Here is a 22,056-nt window from a genome sequence, read left to right as displayed (position 1 = left end):
AGACCTCCTAGATTTTATGGCCTTCCAAAAATCCATAAGATTGACTATCCTCTTCGTCCAATAGTAGATTGTATTGATTCTCCTACTTACCGTATAGCCAGATATCTAGCTAAATTATTGAAATCTTACATTAGCAACTCTAATTCTTTTTTAAAAAACTCCTCAGATTTCTTAGAAAAATTAAAAAATGTCTCATTACAACCTACAGATCTTATGGTTAACTTTGATATAGAATCTTTATATACCAATGTACCTCTCAAGGAAACTTTAAAATTACTTGCTGACATCTTTCCTCAAGACATAATAAAACTATTCGATTTCGTAATACATTCTGGATATTTCGTATGTCAAAATAAATTTTACAGCCAAGTAGAAGGAAAGGCCATGAGAAGTCCTCTTTCTCCTGCTTTAGCCAACTTTTATTTGGAACATTTAGAAAAAGTTCTCTTCTCATCTATTTTCCCTCAACCATCCTTTTGGGTAAGATATATAGATGACATCTTTACTATTTGGCCTCACAGCAAAAACTCTTTACCTTCTTTTATAAACAGTATTAATTCCTTGCATCATCGTATAAAGTTTATTATGGAAATAGAAGAAAACAACCAGTTATCTTTTTTAGACGTTCTCCTCATCCGGTCACCTTCAAATATTCTTACAACTACAGTATACAGGAAACCAACATTCACAGGTTGTTATATTCTTAAAGAATCAGCCCATCATCCATGTCAAAAAACAGGAATTATAAAATGCCTCATCAGAAGAGCCAAAACTAATTGTTCTGCTTTTGATTATCTACAAAATGAACTTTCTACTATCCAACAACACATGAAACTCAATGGCTTTTCTAAAAAAAGTACTCAACATCTTCTCAATTCTTATAATCCTCCACAAAAAACAAAGTTTCAATATGTCGAGTGTCTATTCCTTATATCTCCAGTATTTCAGAACCTATTGCAAGAATTTTAAAGAAATATGATTTAACAACTACGTATTCACCTATTAACAAATTGTCTTCTCATTTTCCTTCTCCTAAAGACAAATGCCCAACTTTATCTCTTCCTGGTGGCGTGTTCTATTTTTAACGATCTATTGTTAGTATTCTATATTGTATTTTTTAAAACTGTTGCTGTAATACCACAGAAGATGGTCTGCTATTTACAGACCGAAATATTTGGTTAATTAAATATCTTTCTTGTGTTTATGTGCATTTATCATTCAGTCTTATGTCACAAGTATCCTTAAAACAGCAAACAATAACGTTAAGCATATACTATATCCATCAGACATTAACTTAAATATTTAGGGATTTATTCGCTACTCACATCTCAGAATTTTACATGTGTCAATGTAAAAAATTTTTTCCTTCTGAATTTATTTTCTTCTTGTAATTAAAATGATTTGGATGTATATACTGTGTGTATATGTGTGTGTGTATATATATATACAATTTTTATCACTCTAGGAAATTACACCCAGCAGAACTATCAGACACAAAATGGTTATGCAAATAATTATAGAGGAAGGAGCAGAGGAACACAAAATGGGTATAGAGGTCGTGGTGGCTACGGTGGTAGTAGAGGTAAAGAAAATCTTTTAATCATTGTTTGTGTGTGAAACTTTTAATTTATTTCATATAGTCCAAGTTTTGATTGAATTAATAGTACATTTTCTTAAGGCATCCACGCTCACAAGTTATTAGGTCATCCATGTTCACACATACCACTCAAAGTGTGGCACATGTACCCCTGAGGTTATGTGAGAGGTTTTTAGGGGCACCTTTTTAATTTCTCTTCTTTGCTGCCATATTGTCACATCTAACTGCAGGTCTATTCTTTAATTTTTTTGATATCTTAAAATCAAAAGGAAGTTTTAAACAAATGTGTTTCTTGGCATGTATCTGCTGACCTCCATTAGGCTCACATCTGGTTGATGACATAATCGTTTCCTTGGTTAAAAGCTTCATATTGTGTAGCTTTCTTAATAACAAAATCTGCAGCTGCCATAATAATCAGTGAAACATTAGTAAAACTTGCCAAAATAATGGCAAGTTTTACTAATGATCAGAGATAAAGCTAGTGGCACTTTTCTTCATAGAACTACAGAAATGGTCAAAATTGTTATTGTAGCATATCCAACAGGGTGGCTATTATGAAATGTAGGCTGATGAATCCACTGATATTGATAATTTTGCAAATCCTGTAGTGTTTATTACATACAATGTAAATAATGAAATAGAGAATGATTTTTTTATCATGCCAAGATGTACAACTTGGAGAAGGTAGTTATGGATGATTTTATTCAAGAAAATAAATTGGATTGAAGACAGTGTGTTGAAGCATGGATGGACCAAAAGCCATGATTAGTTCAGGAGGGGGGGGAAAAATGCTGGAAATGCCTTTGTCAATTAACACATGTAGTAGATATCGTTTTTAAAGAATCCCAGTTTGTCCTTATAAGGTAAATAAATTCTACTTTGTCTTGTAAAGTAAATGTAATGATTGCAAAAGTGAATTGGTGGCAAATTAGACTTTTCCATCTCTCCATGAGTTCATGACAAATTCAACTAATGAAATTCATAATAATGTGCTGAAAATTATGAGGCAGCATTTGGAAAGTTTGCAGAAAAATATTTGCGAATATTTCCCTTATTGGACAATTTTGAATGGATAAGAAACTCATTTTAAATAATATCATTGTTGAAGCAAATCCTAAAGAATCTTTCACAGTCAGAAGAAGAGAATGAAAAGAACTGGCTTCATATAGTATTCCCAAAAATCAAAGACAAAGCCATTTTGGCTATACATTAATGAGGAATTCGTGCTTCCATAATTCATATCTTTGTGAAATTGCATTTTCTGCACTTGAATTTTAAAATGAAAAAATAAAAAATAAAAATAAAACTGTCTTCTTGTGGTGGAGCTCCATCTTCTAAAGCTAAAAATCACAAATATAGAACTGGATTTCACCAGTGAACTTCTTTCCAATAGAAACAGTTTCATTCATCTGATCAAACTTTTTTCAATTATTGAAAGTTTAAATTTTATATAAGTTTTGTTCCTGTATATTGGGTTTGTATAACTAAACACATATTTAATAATTTTTAAAAAAATTGTTTCACATGCTTGTAATATATATTGCAAAGGAAAATGTTATGTGCCATCCAGTCATTTCTGACTCTTGGTGATCTTGTGAACCACCTCTCCATGCAATGGTGTTCTCCATCTCACTTGGCCTGTTGTCTTTTCTTTCAACAATTGTAAGTTGGCAAGTTCCTTTATGTTGTCTATCCAACTTTTGAGGTCTTCCTCTTGGATTAAGTGGTGGAGATGGAGAGTTGTAGACACTCCTTGGAGGTAACACCTATTAATAATAATAATAATAATATTCACTACTTCATCCTCAGCTGCTCAGTAATTCTACTGACACTCCATCAGCTCCAGGAGCTTTTCCTTTTGGCATCTGTTTCATTGCTGATATCACCTCACTTTTCATTATCATGAGTTCCTCAACAAATTCTCTCCTTTCTAATTCTTCTTCATTATTATTATCTTTCTTATACAAATCCTCTACATATTCTTTCCATCTATTTTTTTGCTTCTTCCTCTTCCATTAAACTTTTTTCTGAATTACTTTTTAACTACTAATCTAAGAATATTTTAGATGTTTAGATGTTTTTCTTTATCTTTCCCAGTCTGTCTCTGGAAATCTGCACTAATGCCTTTATATTATTTTTGTTCAGAAATATTATAACTTCTCCCAGATTGCCTTTTCCTGAAACAGGGTATGCCGATGTTACTAAAATTTAAAGGGGTATGAAGATACTGAAAGTTAGGGAAACACTTTAGAGTATAATTTTAAACATGGACAAGTCGAGCATTAGATAAACCTGGAAGTAACTTCGGAGACAATGTGATTTTATGACACTTCTGGTTTGTAATAAACACAGCAATGGCATCACGCTGCACAGCATTCATAATATAAACTTTGTTAATATATAGAATTTGACTTTATCCTGAAGAAATGAGCCTAAAAGACTTCTGGCTTCAACTTGGCATTGAACATTATTCAGCCTTATTTATTATCACACCTTATCCTTATACAACTTTTATATTCCATGTTATTTTATATCGTTTCCAACACACAAGAGGTGTCAAGATATATAGCACATCAAGGTCAACTAGAGATCATAATCCTCAGATAAAATCAAAGCAACTCTTCCCAAAAATGGAGGTAGATGGAATGGAGAAGGAGGAAGAAGGTAAGTTCTTTTAGTAGGTTTGATGCAGACAATGAATGGATGTTTACAAGAAGTTGCTTGTGTGTTGATGAGTTTAAGGGAAAAGCAGAGGAATGGTTTAACAAGTTTAGCAGAAGAGCATCCTTGAAAATACCTACTGTAGGCATAAGGCAGTAACAGAACATTTGCAAGAAAGTTACTGGAGTGAGCCTGTGGAGAATGACAGAATTATCACTTACAGATTGTCCTCTTTTGAATAACGTGAAGCATTTAAAGGGTGATTTTTGTATATCACCCCCAACTTTTGCGAACTGAAATTAAAGATACCAAAAAATTATATACTTGGTTTAATCTTTTATCTGTAAGCAAACAAAGTTTGCACCTGAAGTATTTTCAGGACTGGGGCAACTCGTATATAGAAGCTGATGACTTCACATCACTTGCCTTGGTATTCCATAATGCAAAACCCGGGTCTGGCTCCCACTGAAGAGACCTCATTAAAGGTTGAAACTGGTCTGGGTACTGACCCTTCCCATAATGCATAAGGGTCAAAGGTATATAACTGAGAGGAGATCTCCACATAGTTTTTAAAGGAATGCAGAGAACCGGCCAGGGCTTTTGACCTAATGTCCAATCCTCACCTTCTCGTGGTGCACCCTGTTGGATATCCACCTGGATACTGAACGAACGAGGATGCACTAGCAATTTGGGATTTAGCCGACCAAATTGTATTCTTATTGGCTTAAACCAATATAGAAAATGATGGTACAACATGACAAAATTTCATGCCGGCTGGGGCATCGCCTGGTTAAACAAGGCCCACGTTTTCGCCAGGGCAAACAGTGAAAAGTCACCTACTGGAATAAATCTGAAAGCAGACCCCAACTCAACATCACCAGAGTTAAAGATCAGTACTATCAACATAAGAAGCCTGAATGGCAAAGAAACGGAGCTAGCTGAGGAATTAGATAAGTACCAGATCGACATAATAGGGTTGACGGAAACAAAAAAGACAAAAACTGGTGAGATCTTTCTGAACAATAAATACAAAATGTTATATTCTGGAAATGATAATCAAGAAAAAGGAGTAGCCATAGTATTCAACACAAAATACGAGGCTAATCTTCTTGAATGGCCAGCCATCAGTCTCAAGTCAAGTGATGTGGTCAAATATGAGAATGGGGAACTGGGCCTTATTTGTGCCTATGGTCCCACAGAAGGTTCTACTAAGGTAGAAGCGGGGAAATTTTTTGATGCTTTAGAAAAAGGAAAAGTTGGTCCTTGTTGGGGATCTAAATAGTAGGAAATGATTGTCAGACATACAAAAATATTTTGGGAAAATTTGGAGAAAACAGCAAAGTAACTAATAATGGCAAATACCTGTTTGATTTCTGCTCAGGACATGGACTGGTTATTACTAACACCATGTTCCAACTTAAAAATGTGCACAAATTCACATGGAGAGAAGAGGCTAGGAATAAGAAAAGTCTCATTGACTATGTTATTGTTGATAGTGATGTTTTCTCCCTGGTGCAGGACACCAGAGTGTACAGAGGATTTGAAATTGGAAGTGATCACTATTTAGTCTTGAGCAGGATAAAATTGAATTTCATATTGAAAAGAATAATATGTAAGAAAATTTTAAAGCGAATAAAAGTTGAGCAGCTCTCAGATGTGAACTGTAAACTAAAATACACAAAGATTATTGGAAAAAAATGAAAGAGTTTGAGAACAGGAACCAAACCTTGGAGATTCAGTGGCAAGCCTTGAAGAAAATCCTGATTGATTCAGCCAGAGAGGCATGTGATGAGGTTGTCTGCAAGGATAGAATAATCAGAACTCCGTGGTGGACACAGGAAATTAAAGAAGCACTGAAGGAAAAGAAGAAAGCCTATCAAAAGTTCCTGGGCAAATTAGTCTGCTTGTGCTCTTAGAGAATACAGAGACAAATGTAAGAAAGCAAAACACTGTGTAAAACTAGCTAAACAAAAGTCATGGGAGGACTTTGGCAAGAACATAGAAAATAAATATCAAGAAGGTGGTAAGATATTCTGGAGGTTGTTGAAGAAGCTTAGAAATGGAGGAAAGAATGCTGTAAAAGGAGTTAGAGATGATAAAGGTGACATGAAAACAGGAGAAAAAGATATCCATGAAGTATGGAGTAATTACTTCGAAAAATTGCTAAATGAAACAAGCAGTGATAGCACAGTGGTAAGAAACACTCAACAGGCATACAGTCAGGAATACATATCCATATTTGAAGTAGAAAAAGCCATCAAAGACTTGAAATGGTGAATGGCAGCAGGACTAGATGATATTCAACCAGAAATGCTGAAGTATGGTGGTATAAAAGTCTTGCAGTGGCTGCACTGCATAGTTCAGTAAGCCTGGACAGATGGACGAATTCTTGATGATTGGAGTAGAGCTCTAATAGTACCCATATATTAAAAGGGAAATAAAATTGATTGTAAGAATTACTGAGGTGTTTCCCTATTTTTAGTGTTCCTGGCAAGATCTATGCAAGCATACTTGAGAAACGGTTGAGAATAATTGTAGAAGAAAAGCCTGTGAAGAAGAAGCTGGATTCAGGCCAAATAGAGGCTGTCAGGATCAGATCTTCACTTTACGACAAATAGTTGAGAAAGCATCCGAATATAACAAAGATCTGTATTTACGTTTTGTCGATCTGGAAAAGGCATATGAGGTGCCAAGAGAGAAGATATTCAATATGCTACAGGTATATGGTGTCAATGGGGCATTATATCAAGCAATACTTTCTGCATTTGAGTTGTAAGTCGGCAGTTAGAATTGAAGGAAGTACAGGAAGATGGTTTGATGTTAAATCTGGTGTGAGACAAGGATGTGCATTATCCCCTCTGTTATTCATGATCTATATGGATCACATCATGAAGGAAAGTGGTATTAAACATGATATCAGAATTGGAGATGTTAATGTCAGCTTTTTGCTTTATACAGATGATGTTATACTTCTAAATAAATCCACTTCAAGTTTGCAAGAATCACTGACTAAATCGAATAACTGTTCGAATAGATATGGTGTGAAGGTCAGCATTAAAAAGACAATGAAAATAGGTAGACTTGTTGAAAATGTCAACTGTGTTGTGAACGGGGAACCTGTGGAACAGGTAAAACATTTCAGCTACTTAGGCACAATTTTTACAAGATGGTAAATTAAATATGGAAATAGACAACAGAATTAACAAAGCTGGTGTGGTAGGAAGTCAATTGAATATATTCTATGGAATAAGAGAGAAATTAGTCGGAATACTAAATTAGCTGTATACAAGACAGTGTTCAAACCAGTTTTAACTTATGGATCTGAGAGCTGGGTCAGAAGTAAAACACTTGACAAAGACTAGAGTCCGCGGATATGAGAGTCCTGAGAAAGATTAGAGGCGTGAACAGATGGCATCGATGGCAATATCATATTAAAAATAGGGATATTAGGAAAGAACTTGAAATTGTCAGCATCCAGGAATGCGTTAGCAGAGTTAATCTCAGGTGTTATGGTCACTTAAACAGAATGGGCGAGGAAAGATTAACAAAACAAGTGTTCTCTGCCAGGTTGGCAGGAAAACCACCCAGAGGAAGACCAAGATATAGGTGTATTGATATGGTACAATGTGCCTTAGACGATAGAAATATAAGATCTGATAATGATAATATTGGAGTCTTGACAAGTAACAGATTGATTTGAAGGAAAATTGTAGATAGGAAGTTAGTAATGATGTAAATTTTTCACATAGTACCATCATATCCTATACACCTCTTGAGGGTACATGTCAGGAATTTGATGATGATGATAAGAATATATGCTTTGCATTATGGGATACTAAGGCAAGTGATGTTGAAGTCATTAGCTTCTATATATACGAGTTGCTGCAGTCCTGAAAATACCAGGTGTAAACTTTGTTTGCTTACACATGAATAAAGGATTAAACCAAGTATATAATTTCTTGGTATCTTTAATTTATAGTATTAATACTTATTCAACTGAGAAGTTGTCTTGACATTTTTTTTTTTGGTAATTAAATTTGAATGCCTATTTGAAAAGGGATACTACACAATAATTGTCACAAATAATGGATGTAATATATTTTTGTTTTTGATTAATGGCTAGTTCTTTTGGAGACAAAGGAAACCATGGATATGATTTGCTTATGTCAAGAAAGGTTAGAGGTGTAAGTCTATCCGTCTTGCATGGAGATCTGGGTATTATCAAAGATACGGGTGATGTGTGATCTTGTGTGGAAAAGATGGGACTGAATTTTACTAGCATTGAGTCCTCAACCCATTAGAATTGTTATACCCTGATAAATTAAGAATGTTAAAATTCCACTTATCATGGTTTAACGAGCAAAGAAGTAAAAACCCTGTAAATTAAATAAGTAAACATGCTTGTTTCTAAATAGGTATCGTTGTAAACTTTAGAAAATATTGAATACATTGATTTAAGAAGAAAGAAATAATTAAATTAGCTTAAGGAGAATTTTATAATGTAAAAGAAAAAAAACAGGGAATTAGATAAATATGTATAAAGGAAAGTTGCCTGAGACAAAGTGTAAATTAAGAGAGTTATAGTTTTGTATTGATATTAAATCTGATGTAAGGACATTTTGTAAAAGAAACACTAGAACGTTTTCTGTGTGAAAGATAGTCCAAGGTTCAAGGACACGCTGACGATTGCCCTTGGCAGTCGCGTGAGTGAACAAGCAGGGAGTGAACGGATGTCGTGAGGTCATGTGACATCGAGGTGCTGGATGAACTGCGAAGTTTTGTTTTTTTACTGATAAGGCAAACGTATAAAAGGGTTAAGACCCCCACCCTTTCGGTCTCTTGGTCTTTCATCGTATGGGGTTCTCACATTTCCTCGAGTAGTGAAGGTTTAGTCTGGTGCTGGTTCGGGGATGGCCGAACGATACCTCTAGACTAGGACGATGTTACAGCGGATAACCCTATCCTAGATTACCGGAAAGTAGCAACAGATCATGCGTTGAAAGGTCAGCATAAGCACACGTCCCAAAGTCTAAGCTGGTAATTACTATGAGGTATTGACCCGAGGTAGATTGAAGGAAACAAAGAAATGTCCTAATGAAGCAGAGGATAGACTAAAGCAGAAGCAGATGGATAGAGGTACCATTGAGTAGAGATAAGTAAAGTTTGTTATTTATATGAATGTAATTTGAATATGTATTAACATGTGAAGGACTCAGATACAGTTATAGGTCAGGACTGTAGCGCATGTGTGTTTTATAGAAAGTCATGAGTGAATGGTTATTATCTGAATCTTTGTATGTTGAAGAATGGTTAATGTTACCAGTAGTTAGTATAGAAATTAAATACTGGAATTTAGTAGTAATCTAGATGATATAGAATTACTTACTTTTGTGTGAATTACTTGAAGAAAATATATTCAGAGATTATATCTGATGAAGTCAAGCTAATTAATTGATTTAGATTAGAATGTGTTTTATTTAGAGTGAAGATTGTTTTTGTATGTTAAACTGTACTAATCTTAGAAACAAACAAACCTTGCTTGATTTTAACTAAATATATGAGTCTGTGTATAGAATTTGATGCACCATTTGTGAAACTCATTACAGATCTTAGCAGGAGTTTAATTGGATAAAGTTAAGGACACGATTGCAAGGTCACATGAGTATATCTTCTAACTTACTTCTTGATTGAGTTATATCTTTAATCTAATAATTCTAAGTGGCACAGTCTAAAAATATAAATTTCTTAGGATTTTAAGAGAGGTAAGATTTGAGGACTCTGTCACATTGAATTTTGGCTCTACCCTGAGGCTATTTCTTTGTGTGATAGAGATACCACATGACCCATGTAGAAAAGACTTCAATTTTAGCGGCTTGATATATATAGAAATCGAGGAATAATATTGAAAGTGGACACAACAGAATCTAGCAAAGGAGGTCAGTATTTAATGGAAAAGCAGATGAATGGTTAACTATTGCACTACACAGCATTCATAATATAAACTTGGTTATTATAGAATTTGACTTTATCCTGAAGAAATGAGCCTAAAAGACTTCTGGCTTCAACTTGGCATTGAACATTATTCAGCCTTATTTATTATCACACCTTATCCTTATACAACTTTTATATTCCATGTTATTTTATATCATTTCCAACACACAAGATGTGTCAAGATGTATAGCACATCAAGGTCAACTAGAGATCATAATCCTCAGATAAAAACAAAAACTCTTCCCAAAAATAGAGGTAGATGGAATGGAGGAGGAAGGTAAGTTCTTTTAGTAGGTTTGATGCAGACAATGAATGGATGTTTACAAGAAGTTGCTTGTGTGTTGATGAGTTTAAGGGAAAAGCAGAGGAATGGTTTAACTAGTTTAGCAGAAGAGTATCCTTGAAAATACCTACATGTAGGCATAAGGCAGTAACAGAACATTTGCAAGAAAGTTACTGGAGTGAGTCTGTGGAGGAGGAGGGAATTATTACTTAACCAGATTGTCTGCTTTTGAATAACGTCAATGGTCTTTTAGCATGGAAAATATTCCAACTTTTCAAGTCTGTTTGGTGTGTGTGTTTTGTACATTCATGTTCCATAGAAACTGCATCACCTGTTATAATCATGTTTTTTTGTTTTTTTTTTTTGCTCATTAAATTTGAATGCCTATTTGAAAAGGAATAATACACAAATAATCTAGGTAAAATAACATTTTTATTTTTGATTAATATTTGGCTCTTTTTAGTGATATTTTCACTGGTGTGAAAAATGAATACCAGTATCAAAATTTAGTTCAGCTACACAGTTTATTAACATTCAAAGCAAAAAATTCACTTTTTTTTGCTGTTTAATATTTCATTGGTCTTCCCCTTTATTACACCTTGGCATTGATGAAATCCTGATGGATGCAACTGTCAATTTATGGTTTCATACCTGTATAATGGCTTCTTAGAGCTCCTAAAGAGTTTTCGGCTGCTTCTTGTGTATTTCAGTCTCCATTTGATACCACAAATTCTCAATGGAGTTGAGATCTGGGCTTTTTTTCTTGGCTACAGTAGTTGCTGAATCGAGTATTCATTGAGCCATTTATTCACCTGCAACAAAAACTAAAGCTTTTTTTAAGTACTATATTCGGTTCTTATGGTACATTTTAGGGTTATAATAGCATTCCTTACTTTTTGTTCTATGACAAGGTGCAGAGTCATCGTGAAAGATGCTGTTTGTTGTTATGGTAAAGTGGTCTCTGATAGTAGGCAGCAGTTCTTTTTTAAACTTTTCTCGTTACACCTGTGCATTCACTGAATCTTTTTTGAAATGCAGGCAACCAACACCATGATATGACCTGCAGCCCCAGATCAACTGATTGGCTGAGAATTCAGCTGTTGACACTAGACAGTAAGGGTTGAATTTTTTCCCGCATTGTTTTCTGTCTGTCTGCCATCAGTGCCCTGCAAGTTAAACTTTCCTCATCAGAAAAAATTACTATTTTCCACTGATCATTTGGTATACACTTTTCACCAATCTGACTTATCCAATCTCATTATTTTTGGTTAACAAGGGCTTCTTTTTAAGGTGCCTGGCTCAGTCTCTTTCAAATGAGTCTTCTCCTGACAATTACAAGCTTGCCACAAGTCCTGTTTATTCTTTGCAGTCCTGTTTCAGTTCTCTGGATGATGCATAGTGATTTTTGAGATGGCCACTTGAACTTGATCTTGCCATGGTGTATACGGTTGCTTTCTTCCTGTCCCTGAAGGCTATTTCACAAGAGGAATAGTCTTCTCTATTCAAAGCTTGAATCGCACTTTTTCTGTGAGGTGTTAACTGCACATAACTAGCCATAGTGATCTCAGCATGAAAATGCAAAAACTAGCTCTGTCTGTTTATAACATAAATTCTGACGCAATAGCAGCAACTAGTATATTATACAGAAACCCGTGAGAATGACATGATGCAACACAACGAAATATCTAATGATAAATCAATGAAAATGACTACCTAACTATTAAAAACTATATTTATGTAAGGTGATGTGGGTTTCTTTGAACATTGAGTGTATATAAAAAGTTTGTCTTTCTTTTTTATAATGTTCTGATGAATTTGCATGTTTCAGTTGCAACCTTTTTAAAAACTCCCAAGCAACTAAGCTCTTTTACTGCTATTTTAAAACATTCACATTAGGGGGATCATACCTTACACCACCACCCTAATCATCTGGAGAAGATTAGAGTGGTGGCAAGAGAAAACACTGTGTCCCCATTACAATTTGGTGCTTACGTATTGGCAGATGCACCACATGTCACAATGGTTCTTTGATCTTAATAACCAAATCTGCATAGAGTGAGGATAGTAGAGTATTTGTTTTGGAATATATTAGAAAACAATAATTAAGGAGAATGCTGTATTTGGTTGGTATATTTGAATTACTAAAAGTAAATGCATGAACCATCATTAATGAGCCATATGAAGATAGGAAATATAAAGGAGAGAAAGAACAGGTGTAAATAGAAATACTTTTGTTACTGGCAAATTAAATATTAATAATTAACATTTATGATATTTGCGTCCTACGCATTGCTGGGTGGAGCAAATATGATCCTATGAATTCATGTATGACAGAAATATATTTACAAAAAAAACTCCATGTGAGAGGCACCTGTTTGTGGTGGAAAGGATCTTCCGGTGATGGTACTGGTCCTTTTTCATTCTTCCTCGTTTTCTTTGCTTTTCTTCCCATATTCTTCACTCTACTTCTCCTTAGTCATTTCAAACTATCATCCAGAAAGGGAGCTCATTGTTACTGCAACACCCTTCTGTTGCAAGCATCCTTCTCCAGTGTCTGGGGACTGGGTCCAAGGCTTGCTGTGGTGCTCATATAGCATCTGGGGTAACCCTGGTGTTCCACTCCCAAGTGTAGTCATTGCTTGCTGGATAGTGGTCATCCATGTGTAGCTTTGTGGTGGATGGGGAGCTCTAACAAACCACTTGGGCATGAATTCTTCATCTTCAATCGTTTCAGGAGCAATAACAAAGCCCTAACCAAGTATCACTGGTACTTGGTTAGGGCTTTGTTATTGCTCCTGAAATGATTTGATACATCTCAATAACAGAAGTAAGAAGCAAAGCAAAAGATGCAGTATCAGTTTTTCTAATCATCTGTGTAACAGGTGAAAAGCCAATAGGGAAAATGTTTAATACCTCACACCCTTCATTCAAATGGGTCTAGAAGGACTGATAGGGTCTCCTAAAACAGTTAAACTACATTCTGGCGATGTCCTTGTAGAAACATGTCAACAACATTAATATATAAAAAAAAAACTACTCAGAGCTACATTAATAGGTGGAATACCAATAACAGTCACATCCCATAAAACACTCAATTTCTGTAGAGGAGTGATCTCAAGATAAAGATAAGGAATGCCAATTTTTTATATGGTCTGTAACTTTCCGAGCACGTAGGAAAAAATTACAAAAATCCTAAAAAAAATATGACTTAACAAGAAGTTGTTACAGACCATATAAAAAATTGGCATCCCTTATCCGCTCTACTAAAGAACACCCCCCCAGACCTACCCGGTGTATACCAGGTCCCTTGCAGCTGTAAGCTGCCCTACTTTGGCCAAACAGGCAGGACAGAAAATATCAGAATTTCAGAACACAAGGACTATATCTGGTTTCACCAATACAGCCATCTGGTCTTGCTGACCATGCGCTGGATACCTGCCATAGAATACAGTGGAAGAAAGCCACGATAATACACCGTAGTAAATACAAATATGAAAGGCTTTTCATGGAATCAGCTTCAACCCTAAGAAACAATCCAAACCTCAACAAATTTGGCTGCCTGAGACTGCCTCAAATTTGGGAAACCTACATCAGAAGACCTTTAGCCGAATCGCCCAAGAATACCAACATTGCCTGCTAGGGGGCACCATCAGGACTTGAGGAGAAATAATAGCTTCCTGCTTCTTCCTCACTTACTGTTTGTTGTGCCTGCTTGCACGTGTCTTGTTCTTAAGTTCCTTGAAAATGGCAACGTGACGTTGCCAAAATATTGAAGTATATTAAAATTTATTTTAATGTATATCCTAGTTTACGTTGTAATTTCCTTAAATTATTTAGTAAAAAATTTATATATTCAATTATTATTTTTTTTTATATTTTTTTTTGCTCCAGTAGGATTTCTAATTATTGTCCACATGTTGATATATCTGATAATTATTTTTTATTGTTATAATCTACTAAATTTAGGATCTGAACTGGAAGCCATGCCTTTACTTAAAAACATAAACTCTTCAAGAAGCAATATATCCTGGGGGAGAAAAGAAAGCTTTAAAAAATCTAAGATGAAATCAAAGCAGATAAACTAAATTCAATAGACTATTACAGTAACTATAACCTAACTCTTGATGCCTAATTCCCACTTCTAGCTTCCTTGCACATAACACTCCTTGCTCTGTAGGTCCAGGGACTTTGGTGAGGATTTATTTAACAGATGTTTCAAATCATAACCTGAAGTTTTGTATTAACTAATGTCAAATCCAAACATTATTCTTATTTAATCATCATATGAACATTTCAGAATAAAATAAGTAAATTTTAATTATTTTTTTAGGGAGTGGACTACGAAACTCTGGCTACTACCAGTCTTTTGGAGGCAGTTATGGAAATAACTATAAAAGAGGTGTATCTCGAGGAGGTGAGCAAATCATATTTTTTAGTTTTCAGTCATTGTTACAGAATTGTAGTTTTAAATTAGCATATCTAGCTATTCATCTAATCAAGGTTACACTAATGGTCAGTTTATACCATTTCATTAATCCCTTTCTGAAATTCACTGTCTTCTTGTTTCTTGTGAAATGAGGGAAGAGAGGTTAAATAACCTTCTTCACTCGTCCACTTTTCACATCAATCTTTGTTACCATCCATAAGCAACTTATTTGGACTACCCATCGATACTGTATTTTCATTTGTAGTGAATTGTGTTATTAAATAATGCAACCTAGAGCAATTTATTTTAATTCTGCATTCAGGCCATGCTTCCAATATAGTGCCTTGTGTTATCAGTCATATTTAAGAAAGCCTCTTGTCTTGTGGTGAACTCGAGCAGCTGTACAGACTGATCCAGGGTAAGATATGAACACTCAGTAAACAGACACTAGATTGATTAGCAAAAGCCAGATGTAATGAAAAGTGAGTCATTACAGTATATGACATTCTGTGTTTCTTCCTTAGAGTCTGAAGAGCACTATAACTTGAACAGCTGTTAAGGCCACTATTATTAATGAAAAGTTCTAATAAGATATATAGGCTCTGTTATTCTTTTTCATCAATCATATAAAATCAATTAATTTTGAAGCAAGAGCCATTTTATTAAGTATTTAATCAAGAAGGAAGAAATTCTTAGCATTTGCCTATACTTTTGTTTTTGTGTGTCTGTGCTGCGATTCTACATCCCCCCCCCCTCCTATACACACAATGCTGAGGGATTTTTTAAGCACATTCAAAAATAAATAGCACCTATTTGCTTTGTTCTGTCTGGTTGTCCATATAAAATAACCCAAAAACAAATGAACAGGTTTTGATATTGAGTAGGTTACTAGTGTCATTTTAACTTTTGTTAAAATGACACTAGTAATCACCTTCTCATGAAGACCATAATGCATTTTTCCCAGTGATGTAAGCCATGACTAGATGGTGACTCTCAAAAGATAGTGATGGTACTATCCCTATTCCATTTTCTTTTTCTATACTTCCCATATTCTTTACTGAACTTCTGAGTCTTTTTGCTTTCCTGTTCTCCATCACTGGGATCCAACAGGCTGCTGTTGTGTGTGCTGTGCAGTGTCCTAGAATGGCCAGTCAGGATCAGTCTGCTAGTAAATTTACCTGTGAGGATAAACAGTGGGGTGGTAAGTCTCCTTCCGTGGTATGAGTAACACCCTTGTGTTCTGCTTCTGTGCACATTTATTGCTTGTCAGTATTGAGTATCTGCTGGATATAAGATATGATTCAGAAAAGAAAAAAAAAACTAACATTATCATTCAACATCCAAAAACAGTATTGTGTATTATCATATACACAATCTTGTCATAAATACCATTACAACTTCTGTACGTCCCTGCACTGCCCACATAATTGCGTGAGCCTAGTTCCGTTAGTGATGCTGTGTGCAGCCAGTATTCATATGCTCATCAGTAGAAAGAGTTTATCTGTCCAGGGTAACATGCAGTGGGAGATTATGAGAACCGTGTAGCTGTAATAGCACTTCACAGGGTTGGAATGTAGCCACCTGTTATTTTCAACATGTTGAAAACACTCGGGATCAGTAGGAGTTTTTGTATTAGATTATTAACCATTACAATGATAAAGAAGGCGTATTTGACTGCCAAAGAACAGGTTGACCATACTGCATTAGGATGCAACACCTTGAGAGGACTATGAAGGCATGCCTCTGCCATAATCCTGTGAGAATGCAGCAAGTGATGTCACGAGAGATGAACGTTTTGCAGAGGATGATGTCACTTGTACTAACTGATGACCTGGGAGTGAGATCTTGTCATCGTTCTACTGACCACTTCCTAACACTACAACTTATGTGGCAGAGGGTGATAAAAGCAAAGCCCCTCTTTCGGTTGTATGCAAAGAGAACAGAGATATCCTCTTCACAGATAAGATTTTCACATTGAAGAACTGCCAAAACAATCGTGTGCCCCAGATGGCACATCATGTGCTATAGCACCCAGGATTCAGAGAAGTCATCACTCTGTTATAACGTTCTATATTTCTATTACATATTTCTCAACCCTGCTCTGTCTTTGTGTTCTTTGCTTAAATTTCATGAAATGTCATAAGTGGTTGACTGCCACCATTCATTTATCTCTACTTGATCTTATGTTCTCATGCTTTATAGTCTAACAAATTTATTTGCTTTACAACTGTGCCATTTAGACCATATATTGAGTGCGAGATTATAAGATTTTAAACTAAAGACAAAGCAGATATTGTTAGCATTCCCTGCTTATGTTAATTGTTACCTTTAATTAGTCGTGCCTTGATTACTGATCACTTAAACTTTATCTTGTGCAGGTTCAAAATTTTCAGGATAGTGCATTCACAGAATCAGTCCAATGTGTTGTTCACAAACCATTTAATTAAATCAAAAGGTAAAATTTATGCAGTGTGATCCATATTAACATATGCGCGCGCGCGCACACACAATTGTATTACAAGTCTTTGTCAATTTTAATTCTTCCTAATTCAAACTTAGTTCTCATTTTCTTCCTTTCAAGTTAAATCATAATCTAGAATATCCTGCCAGTCATATATACACAAACTGACAATAAAGCATACCTTGAGTAACCTTAATTCAGTATCAATTTACATGATATTATTGTACCCCTAAACAGACACATTTGATGTACGTTCTTGTTCGGAATTATCACATACATAAGTACCAGGTGATCCAAAAGTCACGGAAAAAGTTAAAATTCAATAATTCGAAAAGTATACAGTAGCATGATGTGGTTTTCACAGAAATGCACAGAAAGACATTTTTTTTAATAACGAAAAATTTTATTGCCAGAATAGTTACATTTGTCACCGACAGGTGGTGCTGTAGCAGTCCCGGAGCTGCTGCTACCTGTCACTATTTAAACCGTTAGGTACGTAAATTTTAGATGTAGTGAATACTGAAGTTAAACGTTCTGCCAAGGTGAGGCATATTATCGTTACAAGATAAAGCACTTTTAGTTAAGCTGTATTATCAGAACTCAGAATGTTTAAGTGTGGCTTTGTGCACCTATCGTTCGATGTGGGATATTAGAAGTGGAAAGGGACTGATGTCTTGTTCCTCGCTGATATCTATGATAAAAACGTTTGAGGACACTGGCAGTTTGGATGCACATGCAAGAAGCAGGAGACCCAAAAAAAACTATTGCAGTTGTGCACGAGACCGACGCACAATCGGCAGCTTCTGCACATGGGGAATGCAGTGCGTGTGAAATTTCAAGACGGACTGGCATTTCGTACGGGACTGTGTGGCAATCACATGCTCATCCTCAAGAGGTATCCTTACAAAATCCAACGCGTACAGGAACTGAAACCAACTGATTTCGAGAGACATCATGAATTTGCAAATTGGGCTTTTCAACAGATGGAAAACAATGCGGACTGGCTGTCAAATGTCCTGTGGACTGACATGGCACACTTTTCGCTTAATGGAAGTGTAAATGCCGCATCTGGGGCGAGAGAGAACCCACACACGATTGTGGAAACCCCTTTGCATCGGCCTAAAGGTGACAGCATGGTGTGGGTTCACTGCGTCGTTAATTATAGGCCCCTTTTTCTTTGAGGAAGTCCACAGCAGTAGATTTTGAACTGTTTCTGTCACAGGCAAGCGCTCCATAGTGTAACGTTCATGCAGGATGGAGCGCCTCCACACATCACAGGTCCTGTCCAGCATCTGCTGTGATCGGCATTTGGCGTGACCATGTCCTCAGTCGCTTTCCTGCAAGAATGGCCACCAAGATCTCCAGACCTTACTTACACCGTGTGACTTTTGGTTATAGGGCTACTTGAAGTCACAGGTGTACAGAGGTCGGCCAACGTCATTGGCCATGTTGAAAGAAGCTATTCGCCATCATGTGACAGGAATTACAGCTGAAACCCTCTTCGATGCTGTGCAAGTTTTCGTGCCACGTCTGATGTCCATTCTCATGAAGGATGGCCATCACATTGAACATTTGTAATCCTAGCTGCGTTGCGAACTGTGCTGCGCCACTGCACAAACTACTGACACAACTCAAGTGCCACCTGTTGGTGGCAAATGTAACTATTCTGGTAATAAAATTTTTCGTTATTAAAAAAATCCCAAGTCTTTCTGTGCATTTCTGTGAAAACCGCATCGTTCTACTTTTCGAATGATTGAATTTTTACTTTTTCTGTTACTTTTGGATCACCCGGTACTTACAATTCTCATTCAGTACTGCCTTCTACATGAATGTTTGTTCACACGGAAGAGCTTCCTTTTCTCCTTCATTCCTTTTGCTGGCTCGTTCTTGTTTTTTTCTGGAAAATTTCTTCTTTGTCCGAGTCATTGATTATTCTATGCCCTTTTGCTGTATGCACACTATATATGTGGTTTGTATGTGCAGAATGATTTAATAAATGATTTACTGATAGATTAAAGGTTTATGCACTGTTTAAGTTGGAACTGTATTTATGGCTAGACTATGTACTAAATGAACACTGGATTTATGCAAATTCCTCTTTCCATGTGAATAATATGGATGAAGGTACTCGGCCTAACAATGAAAAAACGAATTTATAATTTCAAAATTATTTTTATTTTTTAACATAATCTCCCTTAAGACTAATATATTTATTCCAGCGATGCTCCAGTGCCATTATCCTGTCCCTGTATGGTTCTCAGTAAGATCTGCAAAATACTCCTCTACAGCTGCAATCACCTCTTGATTCGAAGAAAAACGCTGACCACCAAGGAAGAGTTTTAGTTTTGTGAAGAGATAGAAGTCAGAGGGGAATAGGGTTAATGTTCCAATAATTCATAGTGCAGATCCCTTAATTTTCCCATTGCCAAAACACCTTTATGGGCATGTGCATTGTCCTGATGAAAGATGATTTTTTTCCTTCTGCAAACGGGTCTTTTCTCATGAATTTTTTCATCTATTTGGTTAGAAGATTGGAATAATATTCCCCAGTTATTGTTTTACCCTTTTCAAGATAATTAATAAACAAAATGCCTCCTAAAACACTGATGCCATGACCTTTCCTGCTGATGAAACCGACTTTGTCTTCTTTGGCGCTGAACAACCGGCTTCTGTTCACTGTTTTGACTGCTGTTTGGATTCCGGTGTGTAATGGTGAATCCAAGTCTCATCCATAGTAATAAATCGACGCATAAAATCAGTGTTATTCTTGTCAAAACGCTGCAAGCACTGTTCAGAGATTTTCATGCGAGTGTGTTTTTGATTGTGTGGCACCCATCTTGCACAAAGCTTTTTCATGCAAAATATATCCTACACGTTCTTTTGAAATGCCTATAGTCTCAGCAATTTCACACACTTTGACTCGCCAGTCATCCAATACCATATTGTGCACTTGATCAATGATTTCTGGCGTTGTTACACTTCTTGGATGTCCTTCACGTGGATCATCTTCAAGGCTGGTATGGCCACGTTTAAACTTGGCAGCCCATTTCTTAATTGTCGAAAATGAAGGAGAAGAGCACTCATAAACTTTTATGAACTTCGAATAAATTTCTTTTGGTGTTAAACCTTAATTTACAAAGAATTTTATAACCGCACGATACTCAATTTTATCCATTTCAAGGGATACAGACAACACTTTTACTTCAGACAGCTGTATAAAACAAACTACTTGATAGAATGACTTTGCAATTTCACATGGATGCTTATGACAGATGTCCCTACAAAAGAAGAAAAAAAAAAATCTTGCCGATAGTGTTGCCATCTATAGTTGAGGCTGAGAACTTTTCAGACTACCCTTGTAAATTATTTTGTGCACCTTAATCTATTATATTCAATGTTAGAAAGCTTGACATAGTGAACAACAAATGAATACAAAATTTCGATTTTATACACTGGAATTGTAATGGGATATTTGTTATTCCACTTAAGCACATGATTTTTTTAAAAAAAATCCTTTTCAATACTGTTAAATATGTATTAATGAATTAAATTTTTTATTTTGAAAAATTTAGAATAATGCTTATAGACTGAATCTTGCTCCTTAGGTTCAAGAGATAATGGAAGAGGAGGAAGGGGTAGTGGTAATTACAGATACCAACAGCAACAACAAGAACAGTAATGAAATAAAAATGTGGTGAACTTTCTCGGACTTGGCAGCGGCGGTGGACTTCCTCCAAAGAAAAGGAGAGAATGTTACTGAACATAGTTTCATCAGTGTCCTTTCTGCAATTGTCTGTTGCCAAATAATTCTTCCATTGAATTCAGTATATAATTAGGAAGCAAAAACAATAAATTTAACTTAATTTTGAGTATGTTTGGGACCATGCAAAATGCTTGGAAAATGCAATCCTGTGATACAAAATTAGCAGTTTCAAACTTCTGGGTAGACATTTGGCCTCAGACTGTTGGAAGGTTGTAATTTAGTGATTAATTTAAGCTTCACTCATGAAAGCTAATGTTCATTTTTCTTTCTCTTTTTTGTAAAGCAACAGTTATTCGAAATAACTTGATGGCTATGTGAACATAAATGCAGCTTTGAGTCAGTTAACCATTTTTCTTTTTCTTCTTTCCCTATCCCCTCCCAATATGTATTCTGCCTAATTGAATCCTCAGTTCTTGAATCAAAGTACAAAAGAAGATTGGCACCACAGTGTACTGCTGATTAGATTGCAAATTGTTTTTGTAAACTGATGAAAAAAAAAAATTGCTGCATAAACACTGCATTGTTGCAATCTAAGTTTTCAAACAACTTTTTTTAAACATTCTGTCTACTTAACTGTCTGAAATTAAACTGGCTTTTGGCTGCAATATTAATAAAATATTTGAAAGGATTATTGCTCTTGTTTTTTTGAAAAATTTTCTCATCCTTTTAAATAAAGTGATAGTTTTAAAGCAGAATTTAATTAAGCTGTCCAAGTGCAGTTATTTTTGAATTATTTTCTTTCAGATGTTATGTTTTTTAAATAGTCATCTTGTGCAAACTTTTTCGAAAAAATGAATATTGAGGGAAAAAAAGGTTTTTGGGGGGGGGGGGGAGACAAGCTAAAATTGGTATATATTCTCTTATCTGCATGAGT

General features: G+C 35.5%; 1 protein-coding gene across 1 annotated transcript in view; it reads left to right on the top strand.

The window, feature by feature from the left end:
- LOC150092854 (caprin-1-like) overlaps positions 1-21,810 on the top strand; it is a 156,075-nt gene extending 134,265 nt beyond the window's left edge. Inside the window, exons 10-12 of the mRNA XM_090414723.1 lie at positions 1,466-1,582; positions 14,863-14,946; positions 21,025-21,810. Coding sequence (XP_090270849.1) covers positions 1,466-1,582; positions 14,863-14,946; positions 21,025-21,098 — 275 coding nt within the window. The 3' untranslated portion in view covers positions 21,099-21,810. The remainder of the gene's footprint in view (positions 1-1,465; positions 1,583-14,862; positions 14,947-21,024) is intronic.
- Positions 21,811-22,056: the final 246 nt, after the last annotated feature.

The sequence above is a fragment of the Typopeltis vanoorti genome, chromosome 25 (genome assembly GCF_054136105.1).
Source record: "Typopeltis vanoorti isolate ZY-2024b chromosome 25, IOZ_Tvanoo_1.0, whole genome shotgun sequence".
Lineage (NCBI taxonomy): Eukaryota > Metazoa > Arthropoda > Arachnida > Uropygi > Thelyphonidae > Typopeltis > Typopeltis vanoorti.
The sequence above is the reverse complement of the archived record's forward strand: the minus strand, read 5'-3'. Positions and strand labels throughout refer to the sequence as shown.